Here is a 27,398-nt window from a genome sequence, read left to right as displayed (position 1 = left end):
AATGAGAGCTTATCTATCTATCTTGTCACCTGTTAGTGCACTGGAGATTCCTGCACCTCCAACTTGTTACATACATGTAACTGCATTTCTTAGATGATGGGGCAGGAGGGGTGTCAAACAGAAGAAAAAATATCCAGGTTTCAGATCTCCAGAGGTTGGCATTTAATCCCTGGTTTTCAAACCTGATTTCTCTAAGGATAATCAACATAGCAGACTAATGGGTAAACTTCCTCTGGTATTGGTGCATTGAAAAGACTGAGGCCATTTATTTTGCTACCGTAAAATTCCGAAAATAAGCCCCAGGGCTTATATTTTTCAAAGGACCTTTTTGGGGGGCTTATTTTTGGAAGGGGCTTATATTCGGAGGGGCTTATTATAGGAGGGAAATTGTGTTTCAAAATTGGCTGGGCTTATAATTGGAGGGAAATTTGTGTCAAAAATTTTGAATGTGCAACTGGCTAGAAATTCGTAACAAATTAATGGCAATGAAAATTCAAACACAACGGCAATAAACTTTAATAGAACTGAAATACAGTAAAATTGATAACGTAGTTCAGGCTCAAAGTTCATGATAACTATGAAAGCTCATATCATTCTTCATCAGTTTTCTCTGCATCAGTGGCTTCAAGATCTCCCTCATCTGAGTCAAATAATAGTATCCGAGAATAATTTCCAAAAACAAGCCCCCGGGGCTTATATTCAGAGGGGCTTATTATAGGAGGTATTTTTGCATTTCCGATTTGGGGGGCTTCTATACGGAGGGGCTTATACATGGAGGAGCTTATTTTCGGAATTTTACGGTATATCATTAAGCTATTGACAAACCATATTTTGACTATTGTTGCCCTGTGTGGGATGGACCTAATAACAGCCTAGCTGACTAGTTACAACAACTTCATTATAGTAATCACTTAGTCTGAGATGGGATAACTTACATAACACCGTAGATACCTGAAGAAAAAACTTGAGGCAAAGTTGATGTTCAAAACTATAAACAAAAACACTCCGGAGAACCTGCAGTTGCCTCCCTCACTGACGCTCTTTTGGCTTGGGGAGGAAAGATTGTGTGACAAGCCAATGTGGAAAGAACGTACTCCCAATACCAGACCCGTAGCAAGGCTAAAACAACTGAGGGGGCTTAGCAAAATGGTTAAACAAAACTACCCCCACCCCCCGCGTCACCCCAAAAAAAACACACTGATTAGGGAGTTTAAGATGCAACGAGAACATAAAAAACCCCAGTAGATTTAGTAAGTAAAACAATAACTTTACACCTGCATCAAACTTTTTGATACATTATTTTCAGGTTCTTTCACGTGCACTGCCATGTGAAGTTTCCTAATTTCACGATTGAAGGAGGACGTAAACAAACGGCAACAAATTTTTCTTTCTCTTTTAAAATTTGGCTTGAACCAGGCAGTAAGAATCCGACTGTGGGAGAATTTTTTCTCTTGAGAGGGCATATTTGTGTGTCTTTCGACAACGTGCGAACACTAAATTGTTATACACTAAGGAGGTCTAAGGACGTTTGTATGCTATAAATGAGCGGATGTCTTAGAAAACAAGTAGTTTATTTCTTCAACAGCTTTTAGGGCTTAAGATTTGTTGATTTCGATCCATTTTGATTCTTATTTCCGATTCACAAGGTAGGAGTACTTTTGTTGTTGTTGTTGTTGTTGTATATAAAAACAAACTGTTAGTGAAGGAAACTGACAGGTAGTAAACACATTTTTGAAAGGTTGTGAAAAGGCATTTGCAATGTCAGAGTTCAAGACTGATTACTGCACATTAATTTGGTTTAATTATTTATTTTTTGGCGAATTGTTATGTAACTTCCAAAAATTCTGGGGGGGGGGGGGGGCTCAAGCCCCCTCTGCCCCTCCCCCTGCTACAGGCCTGAATACAGATTGGAGTCAAGATTGAATGGGACAACATTGATTGAATGAAGGAATCTTGGGATGTGATCTGGCATCCCCCACAGATTTTCCAGGGGTGGATGGCATCATCACCAACTTGGCAAAGGAGAGAGAACCTGGGATTGAGATCATCAAATGCACTTTTCTAGCGTTTATACAGTGTAATTTGTTTATGTTTAAATGTGCTGAAGAGGTGTAAGCTTATATGTGTATGTACACAATGATCTCAGGAATGATTATCCTGCAGTATATGGCATTACATGATACGAATCTACGGAAAAAAATAATTAACATGCTTCAACGCTGTTAATACAGTCGAACCTCCCGTAAGCGACCACCCATAATGTCAAGGATCTGTGGTCGCTTACGGGAGGTGGTCGCTTACCAGAGGTCAGACCACATGGGGTCTTAATTTCGGGTAATTTACATATAGTAATTGCGGAGACCTAACCCTTTTGCCAGAGCTTATCGAAACCCACAGTAATAACTTTTCTTAGCTACAGGTATATTAAGACTGGTCCAAAACTATTCTAGGCAAAAAATCTTAGGGTCTATGGTGGTTATGGTTTTTATCTCACAAATGACTTAATACAGCGATTGAGACAATTATTGTGAAAGAAACTTGACTCTTTTCTTACTTCAGGTGGCGCTGTCTAAATTTTCAGGGAACGGAACATAAGCAAAAAGATAAGAGAGATAAAAGATAAGAAAGCTTTTCTTTCCTACAAAGGATTCAATCTGATTAAAGTTTATTTCAGTGTGAAGTAAAGTGCATGTGTATTTTATCAATCGTTTCAATGCTTCAACACTTCTGCAGACTGTAAGATTTACGGCGTCCACTGTAATGATGTGGCCAATATGTTAAAGCGACACATTTTTCAATTTCCGCTTGTGAGAGATACAGCAGATTGTGTGTCAAGTGGTCGCCTACGGGAGGTTGAAGACAATTGAAAATTTCAAACAATCATCCCTTAAAGTGGTCGCTTACGGGAGGTGGTCGCTTACGAGAGGTGGTCGCCTACGAGAGGTTCCATCTATAGCGATTTCACCTGAAAACTTTTGGTATTTTGGAAAAGTGGTCGCTAATGAGAGGTGGTCGCTTACGAGAGGTGGTCGCAAAGGGAGGTTCTACTGTAGGAATAAATATATAATTTTTGTCACCTGTAGGCGAGCGAAAGGTTTTCGCACCACTCTCATTCATGCACAAACAGCGAGTATGAATCAAGTTGGAATCAGAAAATGTATGTACGTTGAATATTTTAGTATTGTCCGGAAATCTGGCCCATGATCTTTACAGAATGTGCAATTTCTGGGAAGAAGCACACCGTAACTGACATGACATTTACAAAAGACCTGTTTTGGCATTTGGTAACGCAGCGAGAAATTTTAAAGCGGGAATCAGTTTGCACAAGAAATACGTTGCCTTAGGGTTTGTGGTATTCTACAACATTTAAAGCTATTCTACTTTCTTTCTAACTCGTTCTTGCGTGGTTTTCCTTACCTTTATCGAAGGAAAACAGTCTGAGCTGCAAAGACCGCACCACGACCATTCAAGCGACGAAGCGACACGCCGACATGAATCTCGTCACGCAATCCTTCTCTATAACGTGTGACAACCTAATCTCGTACCGAGACCCCCACGGTCAGGCGGAAGGGATTTTTGTTCTCTAACTTCTTGGGGATCAAGATATATTTTAGAGCGACTGTAGCACAGAACAAAAATATTTCAGTGTCTCGTTCTAGATCTCTTGCTATTCTGGCAAATGGTAATGTATTTCTGACTTGTGGCAACATTCATATGCCAGTTATAATTAAAAACTATCCATTCACTATTATTGCCAAACCTATTCACTTATTCATCGCTCAGGCTATTAACCCCGGTGCAACGAAAATTACCCTGGCCCGTAGCGGGGGGAGGGGCAGGGGGGGCCTGAGCCTCCCCCAGAATTTTTGGAAGTTAAAAAGCAATGTGCCAAAAAATTTATAGTTAAAACAAATTAATGTTGAATTCTGACGCTGCCGAGTGCCTTTTCACAACCTTTAATAGTCTGTTTACTACCTGTCAGTTTCCTTCGCTAACAGGCACTCCTATCTTGTGAATAGGAAACAAGAATCGAAATGGATTGAAATCAACAGATCTGAAGCCGTGATAGCTGTCGAAATAAACTACTTGGGCTAAATTATAGAATACAGGGCCACTTATTTACATAATAATAGCATCTATTGTGTTAAATGTGTCGTTCTATTGTGTTATGTGTAGTTCTTATGTGTGTGGACCAAAGTGGCCCTGTATTTTGTAGTTGCTCCACTACTTGTTTTCTAAGACATCCGCTCATTTTAAGCAATACAAATGTCATTAGTTTATAACAATTTAGTGTTCCCGCGTTGTCACACAAAAAAGCCACACAAATATGTCCTCAAGACCAGAGAAAAAAAATTCTCCTGCAGTCGGATTCTTACTGCCCGATTCCAAATTTAAAAAGAGAAAGAAAAATTTGTCCTCGTTTGTCTACGTCGTCCTTCAAACGTGAAATTAGGAAACTTCACGTGGTAGTCCACATTAAAGAAAAGGTAAAAACATGACCTGAGAGTGTGATCCAGGTGCAAAGTTATTGTTTTACTTACTAAATCTACCGGGTTTTTTTGATGTTCTCATTGCATCTTAAACTCCCAAGTCAGTCTGTTTTTGAGTGAAAGTGGGGGGGGGGGGGGGGGGTGGTAGTTTTGTTTCACCATTTTGCTAAGCCCTCTCAGTTGTTTTAGCCTTGCTACGGGCCTGTTACCCTTGTGATTCCTCTATTTAAAGCTGGTATCAGTCATCATCTTGAAAGGGTACCACGTCCTTAGTATAAACAAGGTTATAAAATGTTCTTAGCCTTAATTAAGGTTTAACCTGTACCTTCAGAGGTGCCTCCAGTTTAACGGGCGTAACACCTCTCTATATCGAATTAAAGCTTATAGAACTGACTATTCAAATATTTCATTTTTTTTTTATGAATGTGGTTATTTGTTTGTTTTCTTTTTTCTTTGAGAAAATGAATTTCGAAGTTTTTCATGCAGTTAAAACTTCAAGGTCTTTGGTCACTTTGCTTCCCGCATAGTGACCAGATCAAGAAAATTCGACCATATTACACCGATCCTTAAACAGCTTTGTTGGATGCCAGTTTTACTATTTAGTATTTGATGCCTTATTGACATTTAAGTGCATGAACGGTATGGCACCGAGTAACTGTGGTTCCAGATTTATTAAGAGGGGCACGATTAGCGGCCGCTCCACTCGCAATGCAAATTTACTGCACATACCGCGCTATAAGAGTGCTACGGGCCAGCGAAGCTTTTTATCGGCGCGCACTAACCATTTGGAACATCTTACCTAGTGATATAAAATTGAGCTCCTCGACGAACATTTTTAAGCGCAAGTTAATAAATTATCTTCTAACGAGTCGATTTTAATTTTTAATATTTTATTTTTAACATTTTTTTCTTTTAAATTGCTTTGTAATTATTGTAGTTATTAGATAGTTTTTAGGCTCTGAAAAGACCCCCGGGGAGAGTTTAATCAGTAAATTCAGTTGTATTGTATTGTATTATTGTAAGGTCCAAATCGTCGTGCTAGAGTTCCAACTCAATTCAATTTTTATATTTGGAAAATATTTTTTTCTTGGTCAGGATTCCAAGGGCCAAAAAACGTGTTGAGGTTTTCCTTAATTCAATCGCATTCAAAAGTTACAGAACATTTTTATAACTGCGAGAAAAAGATGCCGAGTGAACGCACGGGAATGGCTTTTGAGGAAATAATTTTTAGAATTATCCAGTTTGCCGACACTTTTATGTTGATTATAAATTTTTCTAGTATCTGGCCAGATTTGAGTGAAATCGGTCAAATCTTTTTTGAGTTACAACTCTTAAGGACGGTGCCTACTAATACCGAAGTATTCAGTTTGCGCAGTTTATGACTATGCGGGAAAAGTAGATCTTAGCAAGGACTATTGGAATCCAAAAAGAAAATTGGAAGCAACCACGCATTTTTTAGAGATAATTTAGCAACAATTATTCTAAAAAGCTGTAAAAAACAAAGCAATCGTTTATTATTTTTTTTCCAAATTGAAGCTTTATTATTTCTGAAAAATGCAAGGTTACCCCCAATTTTCATTTTGGATACTAAGAGCACTTGCTAAGTTTTGCTTTCTCCGCCTAGTTTTAAACCGCGCAAACTTGAAAATAACCCTGTGTTAGTAGACACCACCCATAGCTAGGAAATCCGAATATCTCCAGATGCGCAGAGTGTATGCGCAGCACCGAAGTGTCCCCTCAAAGCGAAAACTTGAGGAAACGTACAGTGCTTGAAAAACTGAATTCCCGCTACACAAACTGAGTACCGCCCCCCAACGCCTTTACGGCAATTTCTCGGCAAATATTCACCCCTTTTCAAAAAATTGCTTTGTTTGTGATATCTTACTGGAAGATCTTTTGTTGTCCTTACAAGCAACGTTCCTTCTCCACTCTACATTTCTCTACAGATCGAGAAATCGGGTCCGTTGGATCAAGTCTATGTAGCATCTAAAAGCCCAAATCAGCCTAAGAATTTTAAATTCCCAGCGAAGACATTTGGCAGTAAGAAGCTAACAAAGAGGTCATTTCAGCCAGCATGGTTTGAACGATACAAGTGGCTACATTACGATGAGACGAGAGATGTAGTTTTTTGCCATATCTGCTTAAAAGCACTCTAAAGCAACATGCTGACGTCCTTAAACGCAGATCCAGCATTTACACAGAATGGCTTTAGCAACTGGAAAAACGCCACTGACACGAAAAAGGGATTTCACAAGCACGAATCATCTGACGCACATTTGGAAGCAATGGCGAGGTATGTCACTGTACCTTCAACAGCGCGTGGTGATATCGGAGAGTTAATATCTGAACAGCATTCACTAGAGAAGAGAAAGAATAAAAAGATTTTGCTAACCATCCTATCAAACATCAGGTATTTAGCTCGACAGGCATTGCCCTTAAGAGGAGACTGGGTCTCTGAGACGGCAAGTGAAGAAAACTCCAATTTTCATCAGTTGCTGAAACAACGTTCTCAGGAAAACCCAGAGATTCTAGAGTGGCTTCAGAAGCAAGGTGACAAATTCACATCCCCAGTAATTCAAAATGAGATGCTAGAGGACATGGCTTTAGGGGTTCTGCGTCAAATATCGACGAACATTCAGAATGCGACATTTTTACAATCATGGCCGACGAAACTGCGGATGTATCTAACAAGGAGCAGTTAGTAATTTGCATTCGCTGGGTCGATGAATCTTTTGTTGTACACGAAGACTTCATTGGAATGCATCCCTTAGAAAGGACAACTGCAGATCAGGTAGCGGCAGTACTGAAGAATACTTTACTGAGAATGAATGTAAACATCCAGCGAGCTCGTGGTCAGTGTTACGATGGTCCAGCAACAATGGCAGGCGAAAAAACTGGAGTAGCTACGCAAATCAAGAATATCAACGAGAAATGTTTGTACACACATTGTTATGGACATGCCCTAAACCTGGCCGTCGCCGATGCCATCAAATCCGTTAAATGCATCAGCGATTCACTCGAGACAGTTAGAGAAATTGGCAAATTGGTTAAAAATTCTCCGCAAAGGAATACAAAGCTGGACAAAATAAGAGCCGAAACTAAGAATGAATCACGCGGTGTACACGCATTTTGCACTACAAGATGGACTGTGCGCGCGGGGCGAAGCGCTAGCAGCGGTGATTAATAATCATACTGAACTCATGGAACTGTGGGACTGGTCGCTAACTGTGTTAAAGGACACTGAAATGAAAGCGAGAATCCGAGGTGTTCAAAGCATGATGAACAGTTTTAATTTTTACTTCGGTTGTTCTTTAAGAGAGCGGCTGCTCAAGCAAACCGACAATCTGAGTCGCGCCTTGCAAAATTCATCCACTTCAGCGGCTCAGGGTAACCGGCTTGCCCATGACGTGGTGAAAACGTTATAAAAAGATTGGAATGAAGCCTCATTTGAACTATTTTGGTCTCGAATTTTGCAGCGCAAAACAAACGACATTCAGAACATTGAAGATCCCAAGTTGCCCAGGAAGCGAAAGGCACCGTCAAGGCTAGAGATTGGAGCACTGGATACACATCACTTTGCTGAAGCCCCAAAAGACCACTACAGAGAAATCTATTACGCAGCGATAGATACTGCAACGCAGTGCATCACCTCGAGATTTGACCAGAAGGATTTTAGAATCTACCAGAACATCCAGGAGCTAATTTTAAAGTCAATTTCCTCTGCGCCATACGAAACTGAGTTAGCTGAAGTGGTCAAAACGTATGGAGAAGATGTAGATTCGTACAAGTTGGAAGGACAGCTGCGATTATTACCACAGATTGCAGAGTCAATGGGATATGATACTTCGAAGTTTGACGTCGCTGATCTGGTGTCCTTTTATCAATCCCTTGATAGCTCAAGCAAAATTATCTTGAGCGAAGTTTGCATCCTGGGAAAGCTGATACTGGTGATGCCAGCAACAAATGCAGTTAGTGAGCGATTCTTTTCCGCATTAAAACGAGTCGGAAAACGTACTTGCGTGCAACAACCGGCGATTCCAGACTAAACCATCTGATGATACTCCACGTCCATAAAGATAAAACTGATGTTTTAAATCTGGTGGATGTTGCCAACAACTTTGTCGGAGAAAAAGCAAACAGGAAGCAGTTTTGGTACATTTTCAACATACGATATCCCCATAAAGGTGTCCTTTTCGACAAAGTCGACACAAACTGTGGCATTGTGAACAGAAGTATGTCTATGTAACATGAATCCTTGTACGCCTTATGACCGATTTGTATTTTTTTAGTAGGGAGTTAAAGATAAGACGACGTGATGGAAGCGAAAACATCTATAATTTATCTATAAAGAGAATTCGCGTTCTTTTAAACTTCATCACGATAATTCTAACTCGCTATTTTTTTTTTCTTCTTAATGTTAGGGCAAATTTTCCTGCAGGCGGATTCTTACTGCCCGATTCCAAGTTCACTGAAAAAGAGAAAGGAAAATTTTTTGTCGTCTTTCTACGTCCTCCTTTAAACGCGAAATTAGTCAATTTGGCGTGTTAGTCCGCGTACACTGACGTCAAATAAACGTACCAAAAACTGTGATGCGCAAAGTTATTGCTTTGCTTACTAAATCTACTGCTTTTTTGGCGTTCTTATTGCATCTTTAACTCCCTAATTAATCGGTCTGTTTTTTTAATTGACAGGGGGGGGGGGGGGTGTAGCTTTGTTTAACCAATTTGCTTGGCCACCCCAGTGGTTTTATGGCGTCGAAAACCGTGATAAGGCTTATTTTTTTCAGGCTTTCTTTTTGCAACTGCTTAGTTGCGTAAATAACTGCGAGGATCTTTCTTTCACCCTGGCACAGTCCAAATATATGTTTCATATATTCGTAATCATGTATGAACTCATCAGTTGCAGTTGATCAAGCTCTAATCAACTATAAAGGTAGCCATCTTAACTTGATTGTATTTGCATTTTCAAACAAGTAACTGTAACAGTAATTTTTTTAATGTGCATGATTTTAATAGAAATTGGTATCTTTGTATTTATTACTCAGCATAAATGGCTGTTAAAGTGTTTTTTTTTTTCTTCATAAATAAAAATAAATATTTGTACAGTAATCTTCGCATACCCTTACATACAAATAAACTAGACAAATGAGTATAAGTATACCATAACAGATTGTTACCACAATATACAACATGTGCATGTTTACAGGTGAGCACAATTAAGGGTAAAAAAAAATAGCGGCTGGACCAAAAAGGACTTCCAAATATTTATTTTGGTCTCTGCTTTTTATCTCAAGAAGTTAATACATTTCCCCCTCAAACTGTACTGCCTGCTCATTCTATGTGCTGTTCCTGTGATTGCTGTGACAAAGTTGGATTCTTCCTGTGTATGCTCAACTTGAGTCTCAAAGGCACAGTCTTGCAAATTAACAAGGCCCTAATTCTTATGTCTTTGCAAGGTTAGCACAGATGGGAAATTTCTCCTGGTCACGTTCCAATAATTTAACTTTACTTAACAACTACTGCAGGTTCCATATCTGCAGGCTTCAATTGAAGGCTACATGTATCTATTAAAACTGAGTCCTTTATGGAACATCAAGACTTAAAATTTTTCTCTTAAATAAATAGAGGATATTGCACAGTGGCACGAAGGAGAAGAAGAAGAGTGGTAAAAACAATATAAAATTTTTATGAACAAGCAGAGCGAGCAAGTAAAATATATTTTTTTTAACACAAGAAAATAAAATTCATGTCTTCATGTAATTTTCCTTTTTTAAATAGACAAAAAACATTTCACTGACTGTTCAGACAAACAACCGTGAAAAAGTAGGAAATAACATCATCAATATTCTCACTATTGAGGATATGGAAAATACACGACTCAGATCCACAAGGCTGTTGTCTAAGAAAAATTTCAAGGAGCCCACAAGGCCAAAAGCCAAGAAGTTAGGAGTCCAACATGTGAAGTGTTAGGTGCTGCTGCAAAAAATTTGGGCACCCAGAGCATTTTTTTGGGCGCTCCAGGCTACCGGGCTTCTGTTAGGCAGCGCCCTTGATCGGGATTTACATGTATTTTTCCTGTAAAACACTTGTTAACACTTATTAATAATACATATCACATGCTGGTTGGTTTTTGTAACAGCAGTTAGAATTTTCTTGCCTGGTTGATGGGATGACCGGTCACTACTTTCAGTCAAAAAGATTTTCCTCTTCTTTGTAACAGTAAGCCACTCATTGATTTCCATTTGTTAATGTTGTTCTAAAGTTCATAAATGGTGACAGTGAAGGAGTTGTCTTCCTGTGACTCATTCTTCACTGACATTGGCTTAGTTTTCAGATCATGTGTTTTTTGATGCTGCTTGAGTTTTTCTTGAGATGTGCCATGGTCAAAATTTTTCTTTCCTTTGTGTGTTCTCACATGCCTGTTCAAGCCGCTTCTCAGAGCAAAACGTTTGTCACAATGCCCACATTGAAACGGTTTTTCTCCAGTGTGTGTCTTTTTATGATCCAAAAGATGGGGCAATTGTTTGAAACACTTGTCACACTGATTGCATGCAAAAGGTCTCTCTTCACTGTGCGTTTTTTGGTGATGTTTTAGATAATCTGACTGTAAGAAACACTTATGACACTGGCTGCATTCATAAGGTTTTTCTCCGCTGTGTATTCTTGAATGTCTCTTTAGCATTGCCGAGTCTGCAAAGCACTTGTTGCACTGATCACAAACATATGGCTTCTCCCCACTGTGTGTGATCTTGTGACGCTTTAAACTTCCTGCTTGTTTAAAACATCTCCCGCACTGGTCACATTTAAAACGTTTCTCTCCACTATGTAAACTTTTATGCCGTTGAAGATATTCTGCTGCACTAAAACACTTGTTACACTGACCACATTTATAAGGTTTCTCTGTACAATACGTTCTTATATGACTGTTCAAATACCATGCGCAGCCAAAATACTTGCCACAGTTCCTGCATTGAAAATGTTTTTCTTCTTTGGTCATTATTGCACAATCCATGTGATCAGGTTCAATGAAATTCTTGTTGTTACTTGTAGCCATAATGCTTTGTTACTCACCAAACCTTGAAAAAGGGCAAATGGAAGAATTGCCTAATATTAGCAAAGCAATTAAAAGAAAGCACTTCCCTAGTCATAGAGGCCACAGGAGGAAAAAATAGCAAGCTATCATGGTCCCAATGGCATGAAAATTCACAGAGCACCTCTCCCAGAACTCTAAAACCCTTACACCAGAATCACCCATTAGGGATATCACTACATGTAAGTCTAATTACTTATTCTAAACTAGTGACTGCCTTCATACTAGTTTAGGATGCGATAACCTAGATATCAGACAGACGCTTTTTCAGGAATGTTTTTGAAGCCGTTCAAAAAATTGCAGCACGTGTTTTATCGGGTCTAAAACCACTCGGCTGCGCCTCGTGTTTTAGACCTGATGAAAAACTCCTACTTGTTTTAAACTTTATTTAACTTTTTTGTCTATTTACAAAAGGATAATCTCAGTAATAAACTAAACAGCAATGACTCTACTGAAGGGTAAATGTAAATTAAAGAAAAGCTGCGCTTAAAAATTGGGCAAGAAGCTTGGACAATCCATATAGCTGTATGGCTAATGAAGTGGATGGCCCAATACTATTAACAAGGTTCAGAAAAAAATTGAAAAGAGAAAATTCATTTAATAAATTATTTCAGAAAAAAACTTGAGGCAAAATTGATGTTCAAAACTATAAACAAACAAACTCCAAAGTACCTGCAGGGCTAGCCTGTCCCAGGCTCCTAGAGAGATGCGCAAAGGAGAGTGCGAGGGTACGAAAATGAGGGGGGCGCTAGGAGCCTTGAACAGGCTACTGCAGGGCTTGTGTAAACCACTCAGGGCACACTAATGCTAATGGCTCTTATTAAAAACTGGAGCTTTGTATGATGCAATTCCAGGGATTTGATTGGCTTAGCAGTCATGGTATATGAGCATTATTATACCATGCCCGAGGAAATAGCGACCATTAAATTGTCTTCTGGTTTAATAATTCTTGAAATGCAAAATCAGCAAGATCTAGCAATTTTAATAAAACAATAATTATTATTCCACTCACGCTTGTTGGATATGAGATGATTCTAGCCAACTCGTAGACGTGACAATGACCTCAGCAATGATTCGGTAGTAATGTAATATATCAAACACGAGAAAGTGTGTTTCATCAGATATCCAAACACTGAGAAGTAGGTTGAAAAAACGAGGCGCAGCCGAGTTTTTTTAAACAAGTTCGAGGTGTTTGGATATCTGATGAAACACACTTTTGAGTGTTTGATATGGCTTCTCAAATGATCAATAATTCTTGGAGAAATACAAGGCTAAAGTTGGAAAAATTTTATGGTAATTAGGATCACATACCCAAACCACGGTCACGGTAGTGATTTTCTTTGTTTTCTCTTCATGAATTATTAATGAGTTTGAGAAAGTATGTACTTACATGGTATTACATGATAAAAATACATGAAAAAATATAAGCTTTTTAGGGACCGATCATTTATTATGTCCTAGGGGGGCGGTGGTTTTCTAAAAAATCGAGTGTATGAAAATTTTACCCCCCCCCCCAAATTTTTCAAACGAAAGTTTTACCCCCCACTACAATGACAGTTTGAAAAGTTTACCCCCCCTCCCCCCCAATGGTTGGCCTGGTGGTTGAATTGTTGAGAAGTTGATGGGCACAACGCTTGGTTACACGCAGAAATCGCTAGTTCTCTGAATCTGAACTGGCAAGAGAAACAAATCAGAAGTTAGGCGAAATTCAAGTAAGGGAACGTACCTTAAAATATCTCTTCAATGTCTTGATAAATTATAACGATTTTTTGTTATTGCTGGAGTCTATTCTTCACTCGTCAAAGGAAGGTACACAGAAGTTCAAAGCAGCTCGGGGTTTGAGAGCAGTACAGGAGCATTTGATGTATGGATGTGGATATATAGATTTTGAAGAAGCCTACCATCTCTATTTGTCTGTTAGTCAATTTTTTTGCCCAGATAAACAAGCCTTCAGAGATAAACTGCTTGATGAAATACACGGTTTGCCTGTCTATGTCATTACTCAACCTATTACATGCAAGATCTTTGTCGCTCTAAAGAATAGTAGCAATATGGCCCGGCATAGTAAATCGAACCCAATCGAACTAAATTTCAATCGAACTTATTAAATCGAACTCAATCGAACTCAATCCGTGGATTGAGTTCGATTGAGTTTGGCAATCGAACGAAATCGAACTCACCGAAAAGAAAAAAAAAATCAATCGAACCAAATCGAACGTTCGATTTTCGAATTCGTGATTTGTGTAAAACCGGGAAAACGTTGAAGAAAACGTTATTGAATAAATTGTAACAAGGCACAAGAAAAACCGGATCATGTGTCTTATAGGGGGCCTCGGTCGATGGTAACGGTCAATATGTCGGTCGACTCACGGTCGACTGACGGTCGATATCTCGGTCGAGCCTCGGTCGCTACTCGGTCGACACTCGGTCGCTAATTGGGGATGACTCGGTCGATGTTGTACCGCTATGGCAGTCGTCGCATCGACCGAGGTGGCTGTCGGCCGATATAGATAGAAATACACCGACACTTCACCGACACATCACCGATACTTCATCGATATTTCACCGCTTACCGGCCGATAGTATCGGCCAATATATCGGTCGATATTCCATCGATATGTTTTTTCGACACTTCTTCCTTATCTCGATCGACATTCATGTACATTGCGCACCGCAATATCAGTCGTCATATCAATAACGACCGATAGTCGGTCGATAGTCTGTCGTTATCTCATTTGACTCTTCCACCATTGCATCATTTTACCACGTTAGGTCAAGAGAAAGCGCAAAAATATGCCAGCGTATTACACTGTAGTGTCCCGGTTTAACCGGTTTAAAACAAAGCAAAATCCTCGTTCCTTTTTCGTGTCGACCGAGTATCGGCCGATTCATCGACCGATACTTTACCGATACTTGACCGACGGTTCACCGATAAATTGCCGACACTCTGCCGATGCTATCGCGACCGACTGTCGGTCGATCTCTCGACCGAAGGTGATCCAATGATCGGTCGATACGTCGCCTATATAGCGGCCGATGCTCGACCGACACTCGCCCGATACTCGACCGACAATCGACCGATACTCGGTGGATACATCGACCGAGATATCGACCGTGAGTCGACCGTGTGTCGACCGACATATCGACCGTTACCATCGATCGAGGCCCCCTATAAGACACAAGATCCGAAAAACCTGCTTTGATGGGCTTGCTTTATATAGGTTTAGCAGAGCCAATCGAACTCAATCAATTAAATTGTGTTCGATTGAGTTCGGTTTCCGAACTCAATCGAACACAATCAGATGAATTTAGTTGGATTGAGTTCGATTTGTTTGATTGAATTCGATTTGTTCGGAAATCGAACTCACTGAAAGTCTGGTGTTCGATTTTGTTCGATTGCCGAACTCAATCGAACTCAAATCCACGGATTGAGTTCGATTGAGTTCAATTTTCGAACGTTCGATTTACTATGCCGGGAATATGGAGAAGTATCTAGTCGATTTTACCAACTCTATGATTGATGAGAAGAATGATTGCTAAATACATTGAGTTGGTACCTTTTGTATGTCTTAAAATTTTACCCCCCTCACTTTTCGTTCAAGGTAAAAAATTACCCCCCCCCCCCCCCCCAGGACGTAATAAACGATCGGTCCCTTAACATGCTTCATTTTTCCACATTGTTAACAGGAACAAAGACATTTTTGGGTCACAAAAGAGATTAAGGTTTTCGTACCGCTCTCATTTACAAACGTACAGCGAGCGTGAATCGGAAATTCTGATCTATACCGCTTACAGCATGTGTAGTTTTGAGGAAGAACGAGGCCATCACATTTACACACGGCCGGCCTGTTTTGGATAGTGATCATACTGGGAAAAGCTATTAGTATTAAGGCCGGAAATTTTTAAGCGGCCATTAATAATATTTTGCCCAAGGAATAAGTTGCCTTAGGGTTTGTGATATTCTATAACATTTTAGGCTATTCTACTTTCTTTCTAATATGTCCTTGTGTGGTTTTCCTTACCTTTACCGAAGCAAAACAGTCGATAAATTGAGCTGCAAAGCCCACTTTTTAACGCTCTTCTCAAAAGCAGCATGCACTTGTGCCCAATCCCATCACGCAAAGTCACGCAACGCTTCTGGAGAGTTTTAGAGCATGCATAAACACGTGACAACCTCAACCTCGTGATAAACTGTCACAAGATTAAGACCCCTGCCTCAACAGAATATTTTATCACGGAAGGTGAAAACTTGCGTTTTACAAGTGTTGTTATGCTTTGGAGGTAAGTTTACTGCATAAACTATAACTAGCTATCCTAAAAGTGAACTTTGTAAAGTCTATTTGCCAAGCAGGTCCGCTAAATTTGAAAGTTAATGTTCCTTTCCCGAGTGCCCGATTAACCTCAGAGGTATAATACGTATCTTACCTTGTTTTGTCAGTCTGTACTGTAAGTTACGGATCTTCATTTTTTACCGTTGATTTATGGCCGGTGCATTTTGCGCTCGGGCCATAAATCAACAGGAAAAACCTTGGTCCGTAACTTACAGTATGGACCTTGAAAAGAGGTATAAATATAATGTAAAGAGGTGGAGTAATAAAACACTATAAACGCCAAGACCCCACAGTCAGTAATTGAATAATAAGCTTTTAAAAGTTAACATAGAAAGCTGATTTTATAAGTTCTCAGTTGAATAATGTAGGTAGATTCTCAGCCGAATAATTTTATAATTTCTAATTAACAAATAGATTCCATGTTGCCGTGTATCTGTTCAGTAATTGATCACAGATGACGTCAAAATGTGGTAAGAACAAAAAAGTGGTGCGCCTCGTGTGTCACTGATGTTCTTACCACAATTTGACGTCTTCTGTGATCTATTACTGAACAGACGCACGGCAGCATGGAATCTATTTGTTTTATATAATAAATAAGCAAAAATTGTTAATGGTGACGTCATCTATGTGTCTGTCCTCCAATAGATAAAATAAAAAATAAATAAATAACTTTTATTTACCCTCGGCAGTGTTTATAGCACAAGTGCTAGTGGGGCCAAGCATTAAATTTCACAAAGAAATAATTTAAATTGAAAATAACAGTTAAAAATCCCAACTGGCAGGAGGCAGACCAGCTGGCTATTTACAAGCGCGGCTGAGGAGTTGAACTCGGGGCTACCGAGAAACAACTCCAGCTAGCGGTCAGAGCGGGACTTGAACCAGGGACCACCGGATTTCAAGCCCGGCGCCCTTACCACTCGACCACGCTGCCTCCCTAGATCATAAGTGAGCACCAATCAAAATGCGTGTAGAATTCAGCTTATTATATAAACAGTGATGTATATAAGAAACTTGTTAAATCAAATGACTTGCAAGTGACTGGCTATCTTCCCTTCACAAGCAGAGGTTCCTTGGTCAGTTGCCCTATGCGCTGGTGCACAAATAAGAAACCTCTGCAAATGCCTGTCGAATTCCATATCGTACATATACACGGCCTACACCATAATATACGTTATGTGAATAATCGCTTCCAGTCCTGCATTTTATCACATCACATCTGCAACTTTTACCATTTTAATTTATACCAAATTGTTGGATAAAGTGCTTGCAAAATTTGCAAAACAAGGTTTCGGCTTGTGCAAAAACGTTTTATGCAGCAAAAATTAATATCGTTGGCTTTCAATTTCCCACCAATTACAGTCAGTGCAAACTTGCGTTATGCTAGCCACAGAAACCAGTTGACAGCCAGTTAGAAACCAGAATTTTTATATTTGGTCATCCAATGTTTGGATCAAAGAATCTGACAGTCATTTGCAGAGGTTCTTATATTTGCCCACCGGTAAATCCGGCAACCAACGAACCTGTGCTGAGAGGGTATCTTTCTCTTTTACATCTAATTAAGTTTAAGAAATCCCTTTTTGCAAGCATCTGTGTAAACAACTGATACTTTGCATGAAACTATCACTTGGAGCTAGCAGATGAGAAATAAAAGATATACCAAATGTATTGTTGAGACTTTATATTCATTATTGTTGCTGTGAACATGCAGGATTTTTTTAAGAATTGTGCGAGAGAAGTGCTTAGAAAGCAGCAAGTGCTTCTCACACCTCTCAAGTTGTTGTTAAAAATTTCCAATGCTTTTTATTAATGCCTCTATAAGCAACATGTAACTCTACGAAGCACATTTCTTTCTTTCTTTATTTTTTAAACATGGGATGGGATTTGTTAATGCTTTTAAACTCACAGGCTGTTGATGTTATATAACTTGATGACTTTTTGTATCACAAATTTCCTTTTTACTTTTAATAATCACATACAGTGGAACCTCGATTTAACGAACCTCTATTTAACGAAGTCCTCGATATAACGAACGATATTCTATGTCCCGGCCAAAGTTACAGTAAAATGTATGGAATAGAACTTCGATATAGCGAACCTCGATATAACGAATTCCTCAATATAACGAACATAATCCGGAAGCCCAAACGTAAAATCTACCTTGAAATAACGAATTACAATGTCAACACGTGACAGAAGATAAATGCTGAATAGATCAACACTCTGAAAGTGTCGTTTTTTTGTAAACAAAAGCTGCGCGTCTGCTCAAAAGTGAAAATAATTGCTACTGTAAGCCACCATGCTTAATGAATTGCATTTCAAATCGCGGCACTTCTGGGTGAGGAAAATTGCATTGAATTTCGTGACAGAAGTCACCTGTGTTGAAAATCAATCATTAACTATGACCTCGATATAACGAACATTTTGGTCGTTTCCCCTCAAGTTTGTTATATCGAGGTTTTCGATATAACGAACCCTCGATTTAACGAACAAATTTGGCCGGTCCCCAGCGAATTCGTTAAATCGAGGTTCCACTGTATTTACTCATTTTTATCCTTCATGCTAAATACTACTTTATAAAAATAATGTCCTAGGCTATGATTTTAGCAGCTTCATTACACTATTGTCAAAGCCTGTGTACATTATAACTCAGTGATGTACAGTGACACGTGACACAGCTACATGTAGGACGCATGCTCTATGGAGATATAATGAACTTTGTTGGACCAATTACAGCACATACTTTTTCCTCAAATGTTATTTTTTTTGTAAAAAAATATAAATTATTCTTATTTTTTTAGAACTAGTTCAATGATTCTTGCAAGTGTCATTGGTCTCCTGTCCCTCTTCTCCCTGGTTTCAAGTAAATATGAACCCACTTGGGAATCATTAGATACACGACCCCTCCCTGCTTGGTATGATGAGGCCAAATTTGGTATTTTCATGCATTGGGGTGTGTACTCAGTCCCAAGCTTTGGATCAGAGTGGTTCTGGTATCGCTGGAAACATGATCAAAATCCTCAATACGTGGAATTCATGAAAAACAACTACCCTCCCAACTTTGAGTATCCAGACTTTGCCCCAATGTTCAAGGCAGAATTCTTTGATCCGGTAGCATGGGCTAAACTTCTGATGCAGTCAGGTGCAAGGTAGGTTAGTCCTTCATTCCTAGACTTATAAACATACGTACATACATACATACTGTAGATTGAGTTTGTTAAGTTTTATACATAGGGTAGATTGAGTATGTTGGTGGCTTGTTCTGTCACATCATTACTCCAATAGGTATTTCCTGGGTACTCCATGTTTTTCCTCTCCTCAAAGACTAACATTGTGCAGTTCCAGAAAAAATCCATACCCTGCACCCCAAGGAAGGTCCTTGGAAATTCCTAGGGGGAGGGGGGGGGGTATCTTAACAGCCAAAATTTTAGAAGCAAAGTATGAAGCTAAACTGGAATTTCCTGGGGGGGAGGGGGGTGCAAAACAAAAAACCTTCCATGTGGGGAGTATGGATATTTTCTGGAACTGCACATTCCATAATTTCAAAATATTTGGGTACTGTTGCCAAATTATTAGCACTCTGTGCTACACATTATAAACATTTTTATATGTGGATAGTGTGCTACATTTGTAACTTATTTCTGTCAATTCATGAGAAGGTTTTAGTTACTGCATTAATGTTATTGCAATTATAGTATTCATTGAAGGGTCTTAAAACTATCTACTTGCACTGTATTATAGTTACAACCATGACTTGTGTATTAATCAATTTTGTTTCATTTATCCCAGGTACATTGTCCTGACCAGTAAACATCATGAAGGTTGGACAAACTGGAGATCTAATGTATCATGGAACTGGAACTCTGTTGACAATGGACCACACAGGGATCTTGTGGGTAAGTCTCACTAATTTTCAAAGATGTTCAAATCTTTTTTTTTTTTTGTTCATTTTTCATTAGGAAAATATAACTCAAAGGGCATTTAATTTCACCCCCCCCCCCAAAAAAAAAAACAAACAAAAAATTGGTAATCACCATCATCTCATTGCGATGGGCAAACATCAAATGATGTCATTGCCAGATCAATAGTAATAATATTATTGTCATCTCCATCTCCAGCTTCATTATCATTGTCACCATTATTGTCATCATTGTTTATTTGTTGTCATCGTCATCAGTCTACCACATACGAAGGTGACCACAAGTGAAAAAAAAATTCATTGATGGCTTTGCTTAATTGGGTCAGTGACTGTAGTCAGTACATCAGAACTTGTCATCTACAATAGTAGAAGACCTACATGTAGCCTGTGCCGCAGACTGAGTCAACTGCCATGGATACCGTCTGCGAATTAGTACCCAAATCCTGGCTCTAGACCCCGGCCAAGTGGCAAACACTGAGTACACTCTGTGATTAGCCTGTGCACCAGGTCATTGTTTGATTGGTCTGGTTGTAGCCAGTTAGCTAGATTGAAGGGGATTTCGAAAGTGACCTCCTGCATTTCATTTCCTTCGTTTGGAGTCTAGAACAAGGATTTGGGTGCTAATTTGGAGATGGTATTCCGTCTGTGGTGCAGGGTAAGAGAACCCTATTGGTGTTGAATTCTTAAGATATGGTGAACACTGTCCTCCTGATCTACCCTTCCCCAGTGGCGTACTGTTGGGAAAACCCAGATTAAAACATTAATAAATTTAACTCCAGCCTTAAAGTTTACGTGAATTCACGCTACAGAAGGCAGAGCTAAGAGATGGCTACAGGTATGGACTACACTGTAGTTTTAATGGCTTTTGTTGTTTTCTCAGGTGAGCTTGCAGATGCCATAAGAACTAATACCAACATCACGTTTGGACTGTATCATTCTCTGTTTGAGTGGTTCAATCCACTCTATATGAAAGATTCTGCCAATAACTACCAGACACAGGATTATGTCAAGGTAAATCTGCTCACTTTTTATTGAGAATTTTCTTGGATGCAAACATATAATTGCATACATAACTTATAGGAATTACTATTGAGGTCATTTTGACCATTGGGATAGTATTGTTATGATCGGTGATGGTTGAAATACCATTGTGATACTATTGTGTTAATGTTAACATCGTAATGTCTTCACTCAATGACAGATTGTGCACTGTTATACAGACTGACTACTTGCCGCCTCTTTAAATACAGATACATGTAAGGCCTTGAAACAAGGTCCTATCGATTGAAACAAACAAAACCAAAAGTGTATTGTTTTTTTAACTTTTAATGCTCCTGGTGTAACGGCAATGAATAACACTGATGAGCTGGGAACAAGGGATGTGCATGTAGTTTTCAAGTGCAGAAAAGGGCTACAGGGGATCATTATTTGATGGCTATTGAAACTATCAATAGTTGAGAAAACTACGGTTTATAACCCGGGTTTTATGGTACTTTACAAATGAACAAGTGGGAACTAAGGGAACTAGTATCCAGGAAGAGCTAATGACATATGTTGAGTAATAATTCTTTATTCTCTTTTGTCTATTGTACACATTTACAGTGATTTCATTGTCTGGGAAGTGGATTAATCTAGTCTATTTTCATTGTACAGTGTTTGTGTATGGGTCAGTAGTATTGTGTAAATAATGTGGGGTTTTTTTTTTATGTGATAGAAAATTCTCATGCCAGAGCTGTATGACCTGATAAACTCATACAAACCTGATTATCTTTGGTCAGATGGCTCTAGAGGACCTGATACTTACTGGATGAGCAGAGAGTTCCTTGCTTGGCTTTATAATGACAGGTAAATACTTTGTATCACTCTGGGATGGTTAAGCTCGGCATTGGTCTGTAAAGACATCATAACCCTTAAGCCCCAATACAGACCATTATCAAATTTCTCCTCACAATATCACTGCTTGGTTAAACATTCAGATCATGAGAATAAAGAAAATGATCACTTAAGATAACATGCATTGATTGATCAACAAATTCTCTAAAATAAATACAGGAAGGATACATGTCATTTTTGTATGATGATCATGTTGATTATAAAACCTTGTGTCCATTTTTCTTAAACTTTGTCTGAAAGACTGTATGTGTAAGGCCGGGCATCTACATGTAGCAAAATTACAAAATTGTTCAGTAATGCCTTATTACTGTTTCTTCAGTGTACATCTTTTCAAAGACGGAATCATTTCCGGGCCTGTACAGATCTCCCACTTTTTGGGGAAGGTGTATACATCGGGCTTAAATTAATTTCAAGAAATAATAATCAGTGCCTGGTTTTTTCCCCCTTTCATGCAAATCTTGGCTAACATACAGTAAACAGCATTTCATAAATGTTAAGGAAACATTTGAGCATGTTCTGATTCCTTTCATTACAGCCCTGTAAAGGACACAGTTGTAACAAATGATCGCTGGTGTAACAATGGATGTCTTTGTCACCATGGTGGTGTGTACACTTGTCATGATCGATATAATCCAGGTAAGTCTAATCACAATTTATAGCCACAACCATTCTGCAAGGTAAAAGTACATGTATGAGGTTCATAGGCAACAAAACTCGGTCACATTTTTTACTAGGCTCGATTTCTGCCCCTCACACGGGTCCTGGCTTAGCCCGGACCCGAGTGAGCGGTGGAAATCGAGCCTAATTTGTTAGATCTTTTTACCTCTTGCGACTCTTTGTTGTGTTGAACTTCATGCACTAAATGGGCAGGTAGGTGAGTAAGTGAGTGACTGACTGATTGAGCAACTGATTGGCTGACTGACTGACTGACCAACAGACCAAGCAACTGACTGACTGACTGACTGACTGACTGACTGACTGACTGACTGACTGACAGAACGAGCAACTGATTGGCTGACTGACTAAATGATTGACTGACAATAGAATTATTAGTGAAGCATTTAAAACTGTAACTATTGGTGACTAATTATAATTAGACAGCAAAACAAAAACTATGAGTATAGTCTCTTATTTCTGTGCCACCTGCTGTGGAAGATGCAACTAAGGTAAGCACCTTTGTGGGCACTCAATGTGTTTGTCTTACATACCCTCATCCCTGCTATCCCTGAAGATATGATGTCTGATCTGACTGACTGACTGACTGACTGACTGACTGACTGACTGACTGACTGACTGACTGATGGACAGACTAACTGACTGACTGACTGACTGACTGACTGACTGGCGGATGGACAGACTGAAAAGAGGCAGACAACAAGGAAAGAAATATTTTATTTTTCTTGCTTCATTGATATGAGATGTTGTTTTATACATGTATCTTATTATACCTTTCAAAAAGGCACACTTCAGAAACACAAATGGGAGAATGCTCTGACAGTAGACAAAGGCTCCTGGGGCTACAGACGTAATGTGGATATTAACTCATATTTGGACATCAATCAACTGTTGTATCAACTGGCCTCAACTGTCAGGTAACAAGGTGGTGTTTGTCTTTGCTATCTTATGTAGCAGGAAAAAACAGAGCAATGTTCTCTTGACTAAATTGACAGCTGCTGATGCATATTTATTTAATTTTAGTTAATTTAAAGTTTTATAGTTAATATCTGCACGTAAGGTGGAAATGCCTAGTGCCTATAAGTAAACCATATACTGTAGTTATCTAGTTAGACACTAGTCTGGTTTAGTTACACTTTAAATGTAGACATCTACATATATAGTTACATTCTCAGCACACAGACTCGCACACGACACACACACTGTACACATACTTATTGTTGAAATAAAATTCAATTAGAATTTGACTGGCTTAGATGTTAAATTTGCTTTGATAGTAAATACCGTTTAACTTTTCTTGGGAAAGCAGAAAGACTGACATCTTTGATATCTTATGGTAGTTTTTGCTATTTCATTATATTCAGTAATATTAATTTTAGTTCAAGTTGGCTTCTCTCAAGTTTTGATTGCCCAATATCCATGTCCCTTTTGGTCAGATGGAGGACAATGGTTAAGACTAACACCTTATTAATGTGAACACATACATGTACCTTGAAAAGTTGATTTCTTCCTGCCATTTTACACTGTCATTAGTTAAGGCACACGTATTCATGTTGCTCAACAACTGTTTGCAATATGAAGTGCAGTATTGCGAACGCATAATTAACTTTCACACCCTAAGTTGGACTAGCATCGCATCTAGGAGGATTAGCGATACTCCTAGTTGCTTCACGCTACGGAAACTGGGTTAAGCTCCAGCCACGTGAGCCACTTATGCTTATAGTGCGACTTTACCTTTACCTTAGTTACTAAAATAATGATGTTGCCCACAGACTCAGTGGCTACAGTTATTTATTACAATATTATTGCACCTGTACAGTGTTTTACTCTTAGAGAGAAAGGCCAATTTTGTATCAGGTTCACTTGATTACAAGTTTTTCCTTCCTTTTATTTTTGATTTGATGTAGCTGTGGTGGAAACATGCTGTTGAATGTTGGTCCAACAGCAGATGGCCTGATTATTCCAGCGTTTGAAGAGCGACTGCTTCAGATGGGCGAGTGGCTCTCTGTGAATGGTGAAGCTATTTATAGCAGCAAACCTTGGAGGGCTCAGAATGACACCATTAACAAAGATGTCTGGTGAGTTCAATGTTAAGTAAATTGGTCAGGTTTATCGTCTATTACAAATGCTTAGTAAAGTGATTAGAATTCTGAGAAGGGCCCGGTCCAAAAAGAAATGATGAGTTACGCTTGGCATCCAAATTTCTCTGAATTCACTCTAATTTGGCATGCATAGACTGGTTCTTGTGTCAGAAACGTGGCTGATTTTGATCTTCAGATAAAACAGGGCTACAAGATTGAAAATAATAAATTATTGAGAATGATGTATTAATCAGTAAATGACACAGGCATACTTGGGGAAAAAATCTGAGGAGTGCTCCTATCCCCACACCCCCCCCCCCCCCCCCCTCCAGGCAATGGCCTCTTTCCTTGTGAAGCCAGAAATTTCCAAGGTGTTATTTAACTAGTATTTTTTTAGTATTAATTTATTTCCTCCATTTAGCACATAATTAAATCATGTTGATATTAAGTTTTTAAATAAATGCATTACTAAAGAGGCGGGGGGCACAGGTTTACTAATATTGTACACCTTACTACAATAATTGTAATAATAACAATTATTGTTATTGTGGTAAATGAGAAGAAAAGTTAATTTTTATTCATATCCATAAGGAAGAAAATACACTAGTATAAATTACACAAAGTTCGTTTGAAAGCAATGTAGTTGTACAATTTGTAACATTATATGAGCATTAGTGCTGAGCAGAATAATAAAGTTTCAGTGCTCTTTTAAATACTTGTCTCAAAGATTTTTGGCGGATAGATAAAGGAATATTGTTCCAAGAATTTTACCACTAATACTTGGACAAAATGTCCTAAGGTTTGCTAATTGATCAGAATGCACTTCGTGGTAACCTAGATCAAAAGTAATTTGTCAAGGAAACAGATTTCTGGTATTATCAGCTGAGTTGATAATTAAGCTAAATTCAATGGCATATCCACACCTTCTGTTGAGTGGAGGACCAGCTCTTGAGAGCTTGACTTGCATTTTTATGAAGTGAAATATCTCGGCACCTCAGCCCTTTTGGCCAGGGGTTTTGGTTTAAAAAATAAGGAAAGGTCTCAGACCCTTCCTTATTTTCCTTAGTTGCAGACTCTGCAACTAAAATTGGCCACCAACAATGACCTGTAACTGTTAAGAATACAGTAATTAAATTGTATTCTTCCAATGTTGTAGAACGTTTCTTTCTTTCTACTGTAGGTACACCTCAAGAGCTGGTGCTGTGTATGCCATTGTCCTGGAATGGCCCTCCACTGATGAGCTTACTCTGGGAGCTCCAATCACCACTAACATCACTCAAGTCACCATGTTGGGCTATGAAGGAAAGTTTGTTTGGAAGCCAGCAACGGACAAAGGTGGCATTATAGTTACCTTGCCTGGTATCCCAGTGAACAAGCTACCATCCAAGTGGGCCTGGGTTTTTAAGCTGGAGAACATTTCCTGAATCATGGGTTAATGGCGGTGTTGCAAACACCTTCAAAATTAATTTTCTTTAATTATATTTTCGGTATGTAGAAAGTAGGCAATCAGTGGTAAATTAAATTTAAGGTGTAAATTGAAGTGCCACTTGGCACAAAGAGCTGAAGCAGCTTGCATGTTTGTGCTCCCCTATATTAAGCGATAGGTGCAATGGATTTTAGCTCTTGGTTTGAAAATGCGTGTGAGAGCTGAAAAAGACATCTGCTCTTGCAGGCCCCAAGGGGGGGGGATACTCCCTTATATGGGCTATATAGGTATGTGCGGCGCCAAAGGGTATGGTTTTTCAGCCGTTTTGGTCATAAATAGGGTATCGATTTTAGCCATTTTGGTAATAAATAAGGTATCGATTTTTGCACTCTAGTCTTGAATTCGTTTTTTTGGAAACTACTTCTTCATCATGATGTTTACGGCAACCGTGTACGTGCCGCAACGGCTTGTCACGCCTTTAACAATTGATCTGGACTAGGGAAATAATTATAAGGCAGGTCTGAAACAGGGTATTGTTTGAAGGGTCAGGTCATAAATAGGGTAGGGAAAATCGCAGATTTTAGTCATAAATAGGGTAAGGGTTTTGGGAAGCGGGCCGCACATCCCTATCCAATTTGTTTGGGAGTACCCCCCCCCCCCCCCCCGGGTTTGAGGCTCAATTTACAGTTCAGTTCTGAAAGTGGTATCAGGCTGTGCAATAGGGATCAGGTCTTAATATCAGCAGTGAAAATTACATGTTTGCAGATCAGTGCTATCATTTGTACCCAGCAACCTGTTACTGTTTGGCTGGTAACTACATGAAAAACAGCAGGCTTCTAAACGTTCGAAATGACCAAGAGACAATACAATGGGATTTTTTTTATAAGACAGGCTACTTTAATTTCCTGGAAGAGGAACTCGCCTGGCTTCAGGGCAGGGATGCAAATTGTCTAACGACATCCCTGTGCCTTTCACAATCCCCCCTCCTGAGCTGGGCTACTTTTCTTACTTCTTTTCTTATATATTGTGAGGATAATTATTTCTTGGGGATTTCTACTTGAACACCAGTAATAGCGTGGTCTCCAATGCAGCCGTTCTTTGCCACGCAATGCTCGTCCAGCACACAAGAGGCTACATCCAAGGGGGGGGGGGGGGGGGGATTCAGGAATATTAGCAACATGGAGGTGCGGAAACGTTGGGGGATTGAAATTAGCGTTCGGGGTCTCTTTTGGTCAGAAATTTTCTGGTGGAGTTTTTCGGGTGGAAGGGGTTTGGCAAGGACTTTTTTGGGGGATTTTTTTTGCGGAGAAGAATAGACATTTGTTAGTTACGTTGTGGGCAGTTGGACGTTTTTGGGTCCAGTTTTATGCATCAGTCATTTCCACCGATGCCCATTCCCCCGCCAAATTCCCCACAGCGGCGGACAAACGAGCTGTTCAATTGCCCCACGGAACAGTAAAAAAATAAGTCTAATTCTTCTCTTTGATTTACCTTCAT

General features: G+C 39.3%; 2 protein-coding genes and 1 pseudogene across 2 annotated transcripts in view; 2 read left to right on the top strand and 1 right to left on the bottom strand.

Moving 5' to 3' along the window:
- The first annotated feature begins 7,314 nt into the window (after positions 1–7,314).
- Positions 7,315–8,716, top strand: LOC146473960 (zinc finger MYM-type protein 1-like; annotated as a pseudogene).
- A 1,456-nt stretch (positions 8,717–10,172) lies between these two features.
- Positions 10,173–15,696, bottom strand: LOC146473959 (uncharacterized). The gene is made up of 2 exons (XM_085117993.1): positions 15,602–15,696; positions 10,173–11,565 (listed from the first exon to the last, which is right to left on the bottom strand). Exon 2 carries the CDS (start codon positions 11,541–11,543, stop codon positions 10,746–10,748), a length of 798 nt encoding a protein of 265 aa, XP_084974119.1. The 5' UTR covers positions 11,544–11,565; positions 15,602–15,696; the 3' UTR covers positions 10,173–10,745.
- Positions 15,697–15,740: 44 nt separating this feature from the next.
- Positions 15,741–27,398, top strand: part of LOC146473958 (alpha-L-fucosidase-like) — a 12,524-nt gene continuing 866 nt past the window's right edge. The window contains exons 1-9 of the mRNA XM_085117992.1: positions 15,741–15,860; positions 18,709–19,056; positions 19,697–19,803; positions 20,707–20,837; positions 21,541–21,671; positions 22,255–22,355; positions 23,179–23,311; positions 24,302–24,472; positions 25,656–27,398. The exon at positions 25,656–27,398 is cut by the window's right edge and continues 866 nt beyond it. Of these exons, the coding sequence (XP_084974118.1) occupies positions 15,850–15,860; positions 18,709–19,056; positions 19,697–19,803; positions 20,707–20,837; positions 21,541–21,671; positions 22,255–22,355; positions 23,179–23,311; positions 24,302–24,472; positions 25,656–25,899 (1,377 nt within the window). The 5' untranslated portion in view covers positions 15,741–15,849 and the 3' untranslated portion in view covers positions 25,900–27,398. The remainder of the gene's footprint in view (positions 15,861–18,708; positions 19,057–19,696; positions 19,804–20,706; positions 20,838–21,540; positions 21,672–22,254; positions 22,356–23,178; positions 23,312–24,301; positions 24,473–25,655) is intronic.

This window comes from Pavona decussata, unplaced genomic scaffold, assembly GCF_977016875.1.
Source record: "Pavona decussata unplaced genomic scaffold, jaPavDecu1.1 SCAFFOLD_92, whole genome shotgun sequence".
NCBI classification, from domain to species: Eukaryota; Metazoa; Cnidaria; class Anthozoa; order Scleractinia; family Agariciidae; genus Pavona; species Pavona decussata.
This window is presented reverse-complemented; position numbering and strand designations above follow the sequence as displayed.